Source organism: Oncorhynchus nerka, linkage group LG15, assembly GCF_034236695.1.
Source record: "Oncorhynchus nerka isolate Pitt River linkage group LG15, Oner_Uvic_2.0, whole genome shotgun sequence".
Lineage (NCBI taxonomy): Eukaryota > Metazoa > Chordata > Actinopteri > Salmoniformes > Salmonidae > Oncorhynchus > Oncorhynchus nerka.
In genome coordinates, this window is record NC_088410.1 from 30,494,509 (window position 1) to 30,509,941 (window position 15,433).

General features: G+C 41.9%; 1 protein-coding gene across 1 annotated transcript in view; it reads right to left on the reverse strand.

Moving 5' to 3' along the window:
* The window catches only part of LOC115142426 (serine/threonine-protein kinase 10-like), a 38,960-nt gene that overhangs the window by 17,124 nt on the left and 6,403 nt on the right, over positions 1-15,433 (reverse strand). The window contains exons 3-12 of the mRNA XM_065001496.1: positions 13,410-13,458; positions 12,914-13,063; positions 9,377-9,449; positions 8,844-9,038; positions 8,431-8,512; positions 4,253-4,384; positions 3,107-3,985; positions 2,742-2,872; positions 2,238-2,361; positions 1,495-1,674 (exon numbers count right to left, since the gene is read on the reverse strand). Of these exons, the coding sequence (XP_064857568.1) occupies positions 1,495-1,674; positions 2,238-2,361; positions 2,742-2,872; positions 3,107-3,985; positions 4,253-4,384; positions 8,431-8,512; positions 8,844-9,038; positions 9,377-9,449; positions 12,914-13,063; positions 13,410-13,458 (1,995 nt within the window). The remainder of the gene's footprint in view (positions 1-1,494; positions 1,675-2,237; positions 2,362-2,741; positions 2,873-3,106; positions 3,986-4,252; positions 4,385-8,430; positions 8,513-8,843; positions 9,039-9,376; positions 9,450-12,913; positions 13,064-13,409; positions 13,459-15,433) is intronic.

Sequence of the window (15,433 nt, forward strand, 5' to 3'; positions counted from 1 at the left end):
AGCCAATGAGAGTCCAATCGCTGCTTAGTCTAATCTAAGACGGATCAACATGTTTCTTTTCCACAAATGTACTGTACACCGCAAGCACACACACAGCCAGACCTTTACAGCATCAGTTACAACATTCACATACCACGCACACACACACACAGCCAGACCTTTACAGCATCAGTTATAACATTCACATACCACACACACACAGACCTTTACAGCATCAGTTACAACATTCACACACACACACACACACACACACACACACACACACACACAGCCAGCCAGACCTTTACAGCATCAGTTACAACATTCATATACCACACACACACACACACAGCCAGACCTTTACAGCATCAGTTACAACATTCACATACCACACACACACACACACAGCCAGACCTTTACAGCATCAGTTACAACATTCACATACCACACACACACACACACAGCCAGACCTTTACAGCATCAGTTACAACATTCACATACCACACACACACACACACACACACAGCCAGACCTTTACAGCATCAGTTACAACATTCACATACCACACACACACTCACACACACACACACAGACCTTTACAGCATCAGTTACAACATTCACATACCACACACACTAGTGTTGTCATGATACCAAAAATGTGACTTTGATAACGATACCACGGCTAAAAAAAGGCGCGTTGGCCAAATGTACAGAACAGCACTTGAGCCATGCATGCGTTAATGAATCAATTATACAATTTGACTTAGTTTTTACTCATCTAAATACATAACATAATGGGAGTCATTTATTTGAATGGTAAATCTCTATTGATAAACTGGGTAAATCAAGATGTAGCTTTGGTCTATTCATAATACAGATGAATGCATATTCATATATATTTTATATATATTTAACATTGTATATATATATTTGTTTAAATGCCTCTGCCTTTTGGGCCCCTTATGTTCTTGGGCTCCGAGGATTCAGGCCCTGTAAGCACCTGTATTAAATCAGGCCCTGGGAGTGTGCGCATGCTTCTTTTGGCTGGTAACAGATGAAAAACAATCCATTGCCCTTCCATTTGTGGCCTTGTTTTATTGCACTGATCAACAACATTTGCATAGAAGAAGCAACACCTTCTCTTATAAAAGTGTGCGCTGTGTCTTTAACACTTAATGATGTCATTCAAACCCAGTGACAGAGACAGGAGAGACCTGAGGCGAGGGAGACCAAGTGAATGAATAACGTTTTTGGCAATGACTGTATGTTGAAATCAGCATATTTTGCATTATGGTTTGTATTATAATAACAAACAAAGTACTAGAGTAGTGAATTGATGTTAACTTCAGCTGTAAGCTAGCAAGGAAAGTTAACTTTTTAGCTTCCTGTTTTGTAGGCTATCTTATTACATTGTAAAGTGTTCTAGCCTGTAATGAACATTGTTTTGCAGACAGTCATTTTGCGGACAATTTCTACGTGCTGTGTTGTATTACACACTGCCCTCTACTTCCTTACCTCTTTCTTGCGGTTCTTGAGCATGTTCTGGAACTTGGACAGCTCCTTGTCCTGCTCGGCCTTGATGCGCTTGGCCTCGTCCCTCAGCCGGTTGGTGTGCTCCTGCTCCAGCCTCTCGATGGTCTGCTTCTGCTGTCTCTCCAGGTTCTCCACTTCCTGGTCGTAGTGGCGCTTCTTACTCTGCAGAATGAGGACGTCATTTTGATTCGGTGTCAGCTCGTCACTTTCGCTAGAAATATAACTCGTTTTCAAACACTGGTCATCAATGAATGATTGGCATATTACAGAAAGCAATGTCATTTCAATGGCATCCCGTTTGCCTTGGATTTACTAGCTGGCTAGTGGATTCAGTCTCCGTCTAAACTGTGAGTGGCAGTTTGACTGACATACAGAAGGATTTACCTCGTCCAGAAATAAGTAATGACGTAACAGGAGCAAAAGGCACATGGAAGCTGTGGTGTGGTGTGGACGGGACATACCTCTGTAATACTGGGCAGGGACTAACTGGTCTTACTGGGCTAATTCAGCTTACTGTTTTCACAGCCATGTGTGGTTTAGCATGCTCCTTCAGGATTGGTTGTGACCACACCAGTAGGCAATCTTCTGTCACTGTGCTAGGTTGGACACAGTATGACTGGGGCCAGGGTCACGAATAGGCAATTGCAGTACTACACGGTACCTGTCGATAGGTCTCAAAGCACCTCCCATTGAGGTTTTGACCAAAAAAAAGGATAGTGACTCACGGTCGTCTCCTGTTCGAAACGGCGGCTTATCTGCTCTTTCTGCTGCTGCAGTTTATTGCTGAGCTGCTGCTGGGCCCTCTGTTCCTCTTTCTGCAGGAGACGCAGCTCCCTCAGCTCCTGACGCCTGGGAGAGGAGGGGGAGGAAGGGAAAAAACAAACATGAGAGGAACATCTTTTTCTCCAAAAGGAGATTAAACAACCCAAAGCAATGGAGGAGGAAGGGTCTCTCGAGAGACCGATGAAAACGTTATATAACAAGACATCTCGTAGCACTTTGATATGCAAATGGGCTGAGGTCAAAACGGGGTGCAAAGCAATATTAGGAAGGGGTCCCTAATGTTTTGCATAGTCAATATACTAAAACAGCTAAATTCACTAGTTCATTCAGTTCAGTTAGAGCCTAAGCTTATACTGCAGGAGAGATGGATTATATCTTTGCATAGTATTGGCATATATTTCAATGCATAATGCTCAAAATGCTAATTCATGTAAATGAATCTTTACCTGAGGAACCTCATCTCCTCGTTCTTGGTGTCATTGTCGGTGATGATCTTCGACGTCGTCACGCTAACCTCGACTCCATCCACCACGAACCTACGGGTCTTCTTCAGTGTCTTCTTCTGGCGCTTGGTGTCCTGAAAAACAAAATGGTGGCAATAAATATACCATCAATATACTGTAGTTGGACTACTTCATGGGATAAAGCGGTCATTGTAAACATTACAATTCATAAGCATTTATAACACCGATAATAATGTATGAAGCATTTGTAATGGTGTATTCATAAGGGTTATTACTGGACTACTTAGCTATTACCAATGGATTTGATCAAAGACATTCTCTAAAGAGAGTCTATTGTGATGCCGTACCTGTATGGAGAGGGGTCCTGGCTCCTTGGTTTTGGTCAGGAAGCTGGAGATGGACAAGTTCATGTCTATGCTGCCGTTATCTGCAGCAGAACTACTCCTAGAGTCCGAATCCCTCTCCTTCTCATCGTTAGACTTCACTGGAGTCCCTGTCTCCGCAGTTGGCTTATACTCCACTCTCTCTTTCTCTCCTTCCTCCTCTTTCCAGACCGCTGGAGATGCAGGTGTGAGTTTGTCGTCCACCTTAGTCTCCTCTGGGGTTGTCACGGTAACCTTTGCTTCCCTGCTAAGCTCCTCGTTGGCTGGTTCCTCCTCAACTTCCATCTTGTCTCCTGTTGGCTCTTCCTTGGCCTCTGACCCTTCTGCGGTGATCTCATTCGCCTGGACCTCAGCCGGGTCCACTTCCTTTTCATCTTGATTGGATATGGCCAGTTGTTCCATCTCCTTGTCGGCTATGGTGACCGCAGCATTGGAAGCGGTTCCTTCTGGTTGGGGCTCTGCTGGTTCTGAAGAAGTTATCTCACTGGGTTCTGTTGGGGAAACCTCTGTTATTTCTTGAACCTTCTCCTCCTCTTCCGTCACCTCTACTGGTTTCTCACTGGCTTCTGTTGTCTCTCCATTTATTGGAGCACTAAGGGTCTCATCCATTTTCTCCACTTCTGCAGTGACAGCAGGCTCCTCGACGAAGCCAGTGTCCACAACCAGGTTCTCCTCTGGTTTGACAACGCTTGGTTCAGGGACCTTTTCAACAATCTGTGGTGTCGGGATAACCGGTTCAGCCTTCTCCGGTAAAGACTCCAAGATGGAGGCTGAGGGAGACTGAGGGAGTTTCTCGTCCTCCGAGCTGGCAACACTGGCATCGGACGGCGCACGTTTGTGACCCTGAAGAAAACGTGATGAAAATCAAAATGTAGGTTAAAATAAATCAACAGATAATGTCTGGATTAGCTTTCAAATAATAGTGGGAATGATTCTAAATAAATCCTTCTAACCAATAGTCAATCATTTTCCTTATTTTTGTCAAGTCAGTGCAGACTGCAGCCCGTTCTTTATAATGAACGATGAAGACCACAGAAGAATACACACTGTCCATCTATAATGTTTCACACTCTTTCATGTGGTTATTTTTTGAACTGAGCTGTAACATACCCGCTGTGTCTCTCCATCCTCCTCCTCCTCTTCCTCCTTGTGATCCTCAATCTCCTCGTAAACCTCAGCCTTTGCTTCAGCGATCAGCTCCCTCAACGGTCTGCTGTCGGTCACAGTACTCAAAAATGGATGCTGCAACGATAAATAAAAAGATGCATAATATTGAGGACCCTTTTAGATATAAAGACTATGTCCTCGTGAAGTGTACTACTTACACTGCATCTGAAAAGACAACATACATATTTGTGCGATTTCAATATTGCAGTCAAAGAGGTGCAATTGAGACACATCACACAAATCAAGATACACAATTTAAAGAAAAATACAGTGTACAAAACATGACAGACTAACCAGGTGAATCCAGGTGAAAGCTATGATCCTTTATTGCTGCAATCCCGTTAATGGGATCGATATGACAACAGCCAGTGAAAGTGCAGGGCGCCAAATTCAAACAACAGAAATTTCATAATTAAAAAATTCCTCAAGCATACATGTATCTTATAACATTTTAAAAGGTAATCTTGTTGTTAATCCCACCAAATTGTCCGATTTTAAATAGGCTTTACAGAAAAAGCACCACAAACGATTATGTTAGGTCAAAATTCTGACATTTTTCCAGCCAAAGAGAGGGGTCACAAAAAGCACAAATAGAGATAAAATGAATCACTAACCTTTGATGATCTTCATCAGATGCCACTCATAAGACCTCATGTTACACAATACATGTATGTTTTGTTCGATAAAGTGCATATTTATATACAAAAATCTGAGTATACAATGTCGCGTTATGTTCAGTAGTTCCAAAAACATCCGGTGACATTGCAGAGAGCCACAGCAATTTACAGAAATACTCATTATAAATATTGATGAAAATACAAGTGTTATACATGGAAATACAGACAGACTTCTCCTTAACCTGTTCAACCAATTGGGTCGCTATGTCATTATTGGATAAAAAGACGTGCCCGTTTTAAGCGCAATATTTTGTCACGAAAAGATGCTCGACTATGCATGGAATTGACAGCCTTGGAAAGACAAAACTCTGACGTCTCCAAAACTGCAAAGATATTATCTGTGAGTGCCCCAGAACTAATGCAACAGGCGAAACCAAGATGAAGTTTCATACAGGAAATGCCCCAGATTCTGAAGGCGCTGTGTTCCAATGTCTCCTTATATGGCTGTGAATGCGCCAGGAATGAGCCTGCGCTTTCTGTCTATTCCCCGAGGTGTCTGCAGCATTGTGACGTGTTTGTAGGCATATCATTGGAAGATTGACCATAAGAGACTACATTTACCTGGTGTCCCGCCCGGTGTCCTGTGTGCGTAATCTGTAGGTCCATGCGCGTTCCATTTCTTCAGAAGAGAAAGTAAACTGCCACGATGGATTTTATCGTCGATAGATATGTGAAAAACACCTTGAGGATTGATTCTAAACATCGGTTTGCCATGTTTCTGTTGATATTATGGAGTTAATTTGGAAAAAAGTTTGCGTTTTAATGACTTAATATATATATATATATATATTTTTCCCCTCCCCAAATGTGATGAAAAAAACGGAGCGATTAGTCGACACAAATAATATTTTTTGTAAAAACGGAACATTTGCTATCTAACAGAGTCTCCTCATTGAAAACATCTGAAGTTCTTCAAAGGTAAATGATTTTATTTGAATTATTTTCTGGTTTTTGTGGAAAATGTTGCATGGTGAAAGAGAGGCATAATACGATGCTAGGCTATCAATACTGTTACACAAATGCTTGTTTAGCTATGGTTCAAAAGCATATTTTGAAAATCTGAGATGACAGTGTTGTTAACAAAAGGCTAAGCTTGAGAGCAAATAGATTAATTTCATTTCATTTGCGATTTTCATGAATAGTTAACGTTGTGTTATGCTAATGAGCTTGCGGATAGATTTACACAATCCTGGATACAGGTTTTTTTCCGTAGCTAAACGTGACGCAGAAAACGGAGCGATTTGTCCTAAACAAATAATCTTTCAGGAAAAACTGAACATTTGCTATCTGAGTCTCCTCATTGAAAACATCCGAAGTTCTTCAAAGGTAAATGATTTTATTTGAATGCTTTTTTGGTTTTTGTGGAAAATGTTGCATGGTGAAAGAGAGGCATAATACTATGCTAGGCTATCAATACTGTTACACAAATGCTTGTTTAGCTATGGTTCAAAAGCATATTTTGAAAATCTGAGATGACAGTGGTGTTAACAAAAGGCTAAGCTTGAGAGCAAATAGATTAATTTCATTTCATTTGCGATTTTCATGAATAGTTAACGTTGCGTTATGGTAATGAGCTTGAGGCTGTATTCACGATCCCGGATCCGGGATGGCTCGACGCAAGAAGTTAATGCAACTGCTGTGTCAGATTTCAAAAAAGCTTTACGGAAAAAGCAAACCATGCAATAATCTGAGAACGGCGCTCAGAAAACAAATAGATATATCCGCCAAGTTGGAGTCAACAGAAATCAGAATTAACATTATAAATATTAATTTACCTTTGATGATCTTCATCAGAATGCACTCCCAGGAATCCCAGTTCCACCAAAAATGTTTGATTTGTTTGATAATGTCCATAATTTATGTCCAAATAGCTACTTTTGTTAGCGCGTTTGGTAAACAAATCCAAAGTCACGAAGCGCATTCACTAGTTGCAGACGAAATGTCAAAAAGTTCTGTTACTGTCCGTAGAACCATGTCAAACGATGTATGGAATCAATCTTTAGGATGTTTTTAACATAAAACTTCAATAATATTCCAACCGGAGAATTCCTTTGTCTTCAGAAAAGCAAAGGAGCGCGAGCTACCTCTCATGTGAAATGCGCGTGACCAGCACGTGACTGCTGGCAGACCTCTGACTCAATGATCTCTCATTCAGTCCCCCTTCATAGTAGAATCCTCAAACAAGTTTCTAAAGACGGTTGACATCTCGTGGAAGCCTTTGGAAGTGCAACATAACCAATATCCCACTGTGTATTCAATAGGGGCTGAGTTGAAAATCGACTAACCTCAGATTTCCCACTTCCTGTTTGGATTTCTTCTCAGGTTTTTGCCTGCCATATGAGTTCTGTTATACTCACAGACATCATTCAAACAGTTGTAGAAACTTCAGAGTGTTTTCCATCCAATACTAATAATACAATGCATATATTAGCAACTGGGACTGAGGAACAGGCAGTTTATTCTGGGCACCTTTTCATCCAAGCTACTCAATACTGCCACTGCAGGCATAAGAAGTTTTAAATCCACTTCAATCAGTGTCGATGAAGGGGAGGAGACAGGTTAAAGAAGGATTTTGAAGCCATGAGACAATTCAGACATGGATTGTGTATGTCTGCCATTCAGAGGGTGAATGGGCAAGACAACATATTTAAGTGCCTTTGAATGGGGTATGATAGTAAGCGGCCAGGCGCACCAGTTTGAGTGTGTCAAGAACTCCAACGCTGCTGGGTTTTTCACACTCAACAGTTTCCTGCATGTATCACGAATGGTCCACCACTCAAAGGACATCCAGACAACTGGACAACTGTGGGAAGCATTGGAGTCAACATGGCCCAGCATCCCTCTGGAACACTTTCTAAACCTTGTAGTCCATATATTGATGAGGTGAGCCTGTTCTGAGGGCAAAATGGGGTGCAACTCAACATTAGGAAGGTGTTCCTAATGTTTTGTCCACTCAGTGTACATTTAGTCAAAAATGTGAAGTACAATCTTCATAACAACTCAAAACAATCTGATTAATACACAAAGCACACAGTCTTCCCAAACTGTAAAGTAACTGCAGTCATAATGCTTGGCGGTCGCTCTTTAAACCCTTTCGGAAAGAAAAGCCTGTTGTGCTGACGGAGGCCGCAGAGGGGGTAACACAGATGTACCTTAGATGCACAGCTCATGATCATGATCAGGGCCAATATGGCCATGTATTTAATTTGACAGGTGGCCGTGGGGCGGAGTGCTGTGCTAGGGGGCGGGGGGGTGAGGGAAAAAACAGGAGGAGGTGGGGTGAGGAGAGGAGGAGAGGAGGGGGTTGAGGAGAAGAGGAGGTGGGGTGAGGTGAAGAGGAGGGGGTTGAGGAGAAGAGGAGGGGGTTGAGGAGAAGAGGAGGTAGGGTGAGGGAACAAAGGGGAAAGTGAGGGCAAAAGGGGGGAACAGGTGTGTCACCATTACCTGTAGAAGTTGTGCCACATTCCATCTGTTGTCCACATTCTTATCGAGACACTTTCTTAGGAAATCACTGAACTCTGGAGACCTGAAGAGAGTGAATGGAGATCACTTGTAATAACTACAACATTGAAAATAGGCTACAATTAAACAGTGTCATTTATACCTCCCAAAGGCATTGAGGTAAATTAGAGTAGGTAGAACCATCTCAACAGATATAGCAAGTGCAGAGAGGAGTGAATTAGTGATACAATCTCTCTAGGCAAGAAAGTGCAAGAAGACGAACATTGTGCAGAGTGACAGCGTATTAAAGGGGCATTTCTTCCTTCCTATTTAATTGAGGGTTCCTAAAGCCAAACCTAGACAGAAATAACTTGTCTGCCAGGCTGCCACATCACTGACTGACACGCCAGACTTACCAGCGCGACGGCTGCATCAGGGTAGGAGGATCGGCCTTGGCTATTTTCAGCAGGACTCTCATAGGGTTCATCTCGTGGTTGGGAGGCTCAATCTGGGCCATCTCGATCAGAGTCACCCCCAGGGACCAGATGTCAGCCTTGTAGTCGTACGGACGGTCCTTAAACGTCTCACACATCACCACCTCCGGGGCCATCCTGAGAAGAACGGATAAAAAAGAACCAATCAGAGGAAAGGAAATGTTTCAGTGAAATATGAATGACCAATGACAAAAGGACAAAATATATTAGGTGAAACGCAAATGACTATGAAACAAATTGTGTGGAAATGTGGAATTGTAGCATTTTCTGTACAGTAATATTGGGATTTTGTAGGCTATACATTAAGGTTTCAATAAATTCAAATGTAAGTAAATATTTTTGGGGGGGAAATACATTAAAAAGTATATCAATTTGACTGGTCAATTCAGAAGAATGGGGAGAAATAGTAATTTGATGAATTACAACAGCATGACAGGTTTTCATGTTTGACTCACCAGTATGGTGTCCCGATGAAAGAGTCTCTCCTCTGTAGTGTTTTGGTATTTTTGGCCGACACACCAAAGTCAGCTGAAACACCGATGGGAAACAGTGCTGCTATTAGCAACTAGGGTACAACATGTTGTTGTTGTTCATAAGAATTAACCTAAGCCAGGGGTATTCACCCTGGGGTCCGCGGCCCCTAGAGGTACTGCAGGGGGTCCGCAAAAATATATACAATATATATTAAAGTGATTTTCATTTTTTTAATAACCTAAATGTTTATTAATATCGCTAGCATCAACAGAATATTTTTTAAATGACATAAACCTTTTAACGGTAGTGTGAGGTCACTTAGAAAATGTCCTTGTTTTTGAAAGAAAAGCATTAAAATAACATAAAATTGATCAGAAATACAGTGTGGACATTTTTCATGTTGTAAATAACTATTGTAGTTGGAAACGGCTGATTTTTGATGGAATATCTACATAGGCGTACAGAGGCCCATTATCAGCAACCATCACTCCTGTGTTCCAATGGCATTTTGTGTTAGCTAATCCAAGTTCATCATTTTAAAAGGCTAATTGATCATTATAAAACCCTTTTGCAATTATGTTAACACTGCTGAAAACTGTTGTCCTGATTAAAGAAGCGATACAACTGGCCTTCTTTAGACTAGTTGAGTATTCTTACAAGAACAAGGGCATTTCTAAGTGACCCCGAACTTTTAAACAGCAGAGTACCTACAGTAGAAAACAGGATATTATCTTATTTCTAACGATGTCAACTTTATTTCTCAACTCCTAACATCGAGTAAATTACACTCACTGTATCTGACATAGGCTTTGAAAATGCATCCGCGAATAGGCTACCAGTGTGGCAAGTGTCGCTGGCTGCTGGTAAGCTTTCTTGACTTGGACATACATTTTTGCCTACACATGGCTAACCTTTGTTTAAGCAGATAAAAAGATGCTCTTGGCGAAAATGTGTTTGCTGTTACCATTCTAGCTAATAGGCTACGTTCAGGACCACAATGGAAATGAGTCCCAGACTTTATTGTGTGTTATCCCCTATGATTTCACTCATGTGCATGTTGTCTTTTTCAGGTGTGATTGATTTTTTAATATAATGAAATTAATAAAAATGTGGGCTCCTGAGTGGCGCAGCGGTCTAAGGCACTGCATCTCAGTGCAAGAGGCGTCAAGAGACATCCCAATCCATAGGGCGGCGTACAATCGGCCCAGCTTCACCCGGGTTTGGCCGTCATTGTAAATAAGAATTTGTTCTGAACTGACTTGCCTAGTTCATTTAAAAAATAATAAACCAAACAATTATGTGAGAGTTCCTCTTCCAATTATAACACAGCTAGAAGGAGTCAGATGTCTCACCGGATGTATACATCTGAAGCATCCGCTTAAAACTACCAAATATAATGATGAGAGGAAGCCCAGTGGCGGGAAGTGGGAGGAGCTGAAGCTCGATGAAACTTGCCGACATTCGACAAATGTACTCCTTGATTAAACAATACAGTTCTCTTCCAAAAACTACAATGTCTGTTATGAACAGAGTGCACTAAGTTTTGTAGACTTGACACTTGAGAGAAAATTAGAAAAAAATGCATTGTTTAGGAGGGCAAGGGCGAATTGAATTATTGCACACCCTCAGTTCACAGACTAGGCATTCCCTAACAGAAATATGCAAATACATGCAAGTATCTTGGGTTATGATGTGGGAGGTCAAAATAATGAAAAACTATCTACCAAATCTATTAATTAAAAAATGTTAAATACTTATCCTTGCCAGTATCATTCACCTGATGATAAGACATGTGACATTTTGTTTTCTGCTAACGAGGTGGTCCCTGGGCAAGAAAATGTTGGAAGAACCCTGGCCTAAGCTAATCTATACAAGTTAAACAATTGTTTCTGAAATACATATAGGCCTTCAGCCAAATCCAGGCTTATTCAAAAGCATAACAGTAATCATGTTAGGGACACGAAAAACATGCGACAAAACATATTTTTATGTAACGTGTGCATCTGGACGATGACATCATGTGTTGTTTATAACAGAGTGTGTGTGTGTGTGAGTGTATGTACGTGTTTTTGTGTGTGTTTGTGATTAATCTTTCACACAAAGTCTGTCACTGCCTGTCACTGACATGCAAACAGGCACTTTCACAGCCACCTTTGTTGTCACTGCACTGATACAAACCCTACTTTGTACTGCATTATCACATCAAGCTTGTTACGCACACAAAGTTATGACTCATCCTAATACACAACCTACTGCATGATGAGTCGGGAGCTTACCATGTGGAGCAAACCCCTCACTGTGTACCAATATGACAGAACAATGATGACATGCAGGCTTTCCTAACACGCAATCGAATTTGTAGGCAGTTAGCATTGCCATAACTGAGTGACATAACTGACTCGTCGATGACGGCTACAATACTACGTGATGGAATATTTCTGTCTGTATATTGTGTTGTAAATGTTATGATAAACCTCACAAACAAATACCACCCTATTCCTCTTTTTTTTCTTCCACATCTGCGCTAAACATATTTGGTGTTTCATAGTGGTGATATCATGCGTTTATTTTTGACTAAACGCACCAACAGATGCACTGTCTAACATCCAAGAATGCACTTCTATGGTGTATCCAGAAACTCCCCCTGGCCCTACTAAAAGCTGCAATATTCACATAGAAATGTGAGTTATAAATCTGTCGTTCTCATTGAAAGCAAGTCTTAGAAGCGGTAGATCTGTTCTATGTGTGCTATTTCTATGATTCCCATTCTTATGTGTTTGTGTCTTTTACACCAGCTTCAAACGCTGAAAATATGGTTGCAGTCATTGCAGCTAAAAGGGCGCAATTACCTTTTTCACGCAGGGGAATTGTTTGTTGCAGAACTTTGTTAATTAAAGAAATAAGTATACATTTGATTGGTTATTTGTAAACTCAGGTTCCCTTTATCCAATATTAGGTTTTGGTTGAAGATCTGATAACATTCAGCAGAAAGTAATATGCAAAAACAGGGGCAGATACTTTTTCAAGGCACCGTACAATATTTTGGATGATTGAAAATACATTTCACAGCGGTTTAGATGGTACAATGATTCTCTACACACTGCTTGTTTTGTTACAAACTGAAAAGAGGTCGAACTATTAGAATTTTAGCAACCAGCAAAATGGTGGAGCGACAGCCGAATATCCTTTTTTCTAAGAGTGTATGGTAGTGATTTTTACTATGACTGAAAAGTGTCTTCTACTAAAGAACTAAATGTACATGTTAAGCTCAGATAGTTGGTTAGGACAGTGGTTTTCAAACATCTCCTAGGGGACCCCTGGACATTTCACAATTTTGGTGTAGCCCTGAACTACATCACCTGAAACACCTATCCAAGGGTTTGATAGTTGACAAGTTGAATCAGGTGCGCTAGCTATGGAATAGTTCTAATACATGGAACGGCTGCGGGTCCCCAGGGAGAGGTTTGTGAAACACACAGGGTTAGGTAACTCCCAGCCCCTCTTCCCCAGTCTCTTACCCAGTTTGACGTCTCCGTTCAGGGATAGCAGGATGTTCCCAGCCTTCAGGTCTCTGTGGATCACCTTGTTGTCGTGGAGGTAGAGGAGGGCCTGGAGGGTCTGCTTACACACCACCCGGATCTGGGGCTCCGTCAGGGGCCTCTCTAGCTCTGAGGGACCGGGGCCACATAAACACATACTTAGCATTCCTCCTCACACACTGGGTTTCACTCACGCAGTCACACACACACCCTCAGTAACAGGACTGAGCTGGCTAATGGCTGTATCAATGAAGAATGTTAATACTGACACCTTATCAATGCAGTATGAGGGTGGTCTACATCGTGTTGGTGCTAATCACTGGTAGTTCAATATCAGTTAACTGTTACTATACCGTTATACCCATCACGTTTCAGTCACATAATAATGTTCAATGCGTTACCATTGTCACCAGTGATTTATCGCTCCTCTGCTTATCACATTCTTTCGAAGTAGGATGTAGGAACACTGACTCACCCAGCATGACGGCATCCACCGCTCCACCCGCACAGAACTCTATTAGGATCTGCAAAATAAGAGAAGAATGGTTACAGTAGATGCAGTACAGTGGATTAAACTAACAGCATTCATCTAATGAGGTTAAAATACCATAACAGCTTAAATACCACAGTAACAGGTAAACGCACCATACATTCACAACAAACAATAGTGAGTGTTTACAGCGACACAAAGTAAGAGCCCTTTCCATCGTACTACAGGACAACAAGTCACTGTGTCATGTGGTCTTTGTCAATGGAGTCCTGTCTGGACCCAGTAGCCTTACAATGCAATGCAAAGGATCTTAAAAGGGTCTCAAGTTCAATGATATCAAGACGCAACACACTTAACTCTACCTATCCATCACATAGGCCTAAGTAGTTACACTATGGACCAGCAACCTTCTCCCCTCCATACTTAACCCCCCCCGTCACCTGCTTCATGTACAAACAACACTTTAAAAGTCTCCTTCTTTTAAAGACAAAACTCCCCGGTTTGTGGCCAGTATACTCAGAGTGTCTCGGAGTAGGCGTTCTAATCTAGGATCAGTTTTCCCATTTAAATCAATGAATGAATTTGATTATATGGACATTAGAGAGGACCTGATCTTAGATCAGAACTCCTACGGAGACGTTTTGTGTATACAGGCCCTGCTGTGTAAAACAACTTGAAAGTGAGTTGAACAGTGAATCTCCTCCTGCCAGGTTCAGTGAATGAAACCTGCTGAGCCTTAAATGTTTTCAAGGAGCTCTCAATATGGCTGCCTTGCGCCGCGGAGGTAAGAGGATTGGCCAGAGGGGCCATTCTGTTACTTTGCTCTGAAGGCTTTCTCAGAGTATACACATGCAGCCTAGCCTAGCCTAGCGTCGCTAGCCAGAACATAGCCCTTTCCCCAAATAGGATTAGGAGTTTCCATGCACGCCTCAGGTGGGAGGGGGCTAGCTTGAGCTGCAGAAGCGATAAGGCTAGGTATTCGGAGGAGAGAGACACCTAGCCATTCAGTGTAGGGGGGGGGGGGGGGGGTAGTATCGTTCGACTAGCATAGTCCTGATATGTCAATAGACTTTGGACTGTATCAGGGCTATAGCCTAACCTAGCCTAGCATGCTGCTAACACTACGGACACAACAGAGAATTAGGCTAACAAAAACAAAAAAACAAGCTCAATTTATCCACGGCCCTACTGTGCTCAATACAGTAAAACATGTAGTTAGTTAGGGAGAAATGCTACTGACAGTGAAACAATGGAAGACATATTTGGTGAGAGGTGCCAAAAAGAGGAAGACAAAACACACTTCCTCAATGTAACAGTCAATGAGAAATTATAGGTACTCTATATTCTCCTTTTGGCTAGTATTTAGAGGGAAGTTGACCTGTTCAACTATTGAGGTTTAGAGTCAAACATAATTATTGCAACAATGACCCGTGTGACCTTTCTAAGAAGAACTAATTTGATTGTGGCTTCCATCAATGTAATTGTCTGCATCATTTCCAATCCCGCATATATTTTTTGTAAATATATTTTTTGTAAATATATATATATATATATAACAACAACAAAAATCCTTTACTGTGTTCCCCTAACCCTACCAACCCTACCAACCCTACCCACCCTACCAACCTTTACTGTGTTCCCCTAACCCTACCAACCCTACCCACCCTACCAACCTTTACTGTGTTCCTCTAACCCTACCAACCCTACCAACCTTTACTGTGTTCCCCTAACCCTACCAACCCTACCCACCCTACCAACCCTACCAACCTTTACTGTGTTCCCCTAACCCTACCAACCTTTAATGTGTTCCCCTAACCCTACCAACCCAACCTACCCTACCAACCTTTACTGTGTTCCCCTAACCCTACCAACCTTTACTGTGTTCCCCTAACCCTACCAACCTTTACTGTGTTCCCCTAACCCTACCAACCTTTACTGTGTTCCCCTAACCCTACCAACCCTACCTACCCTACCAACCTTTACTGTGTTCCCCTAACCCTACCAACCTT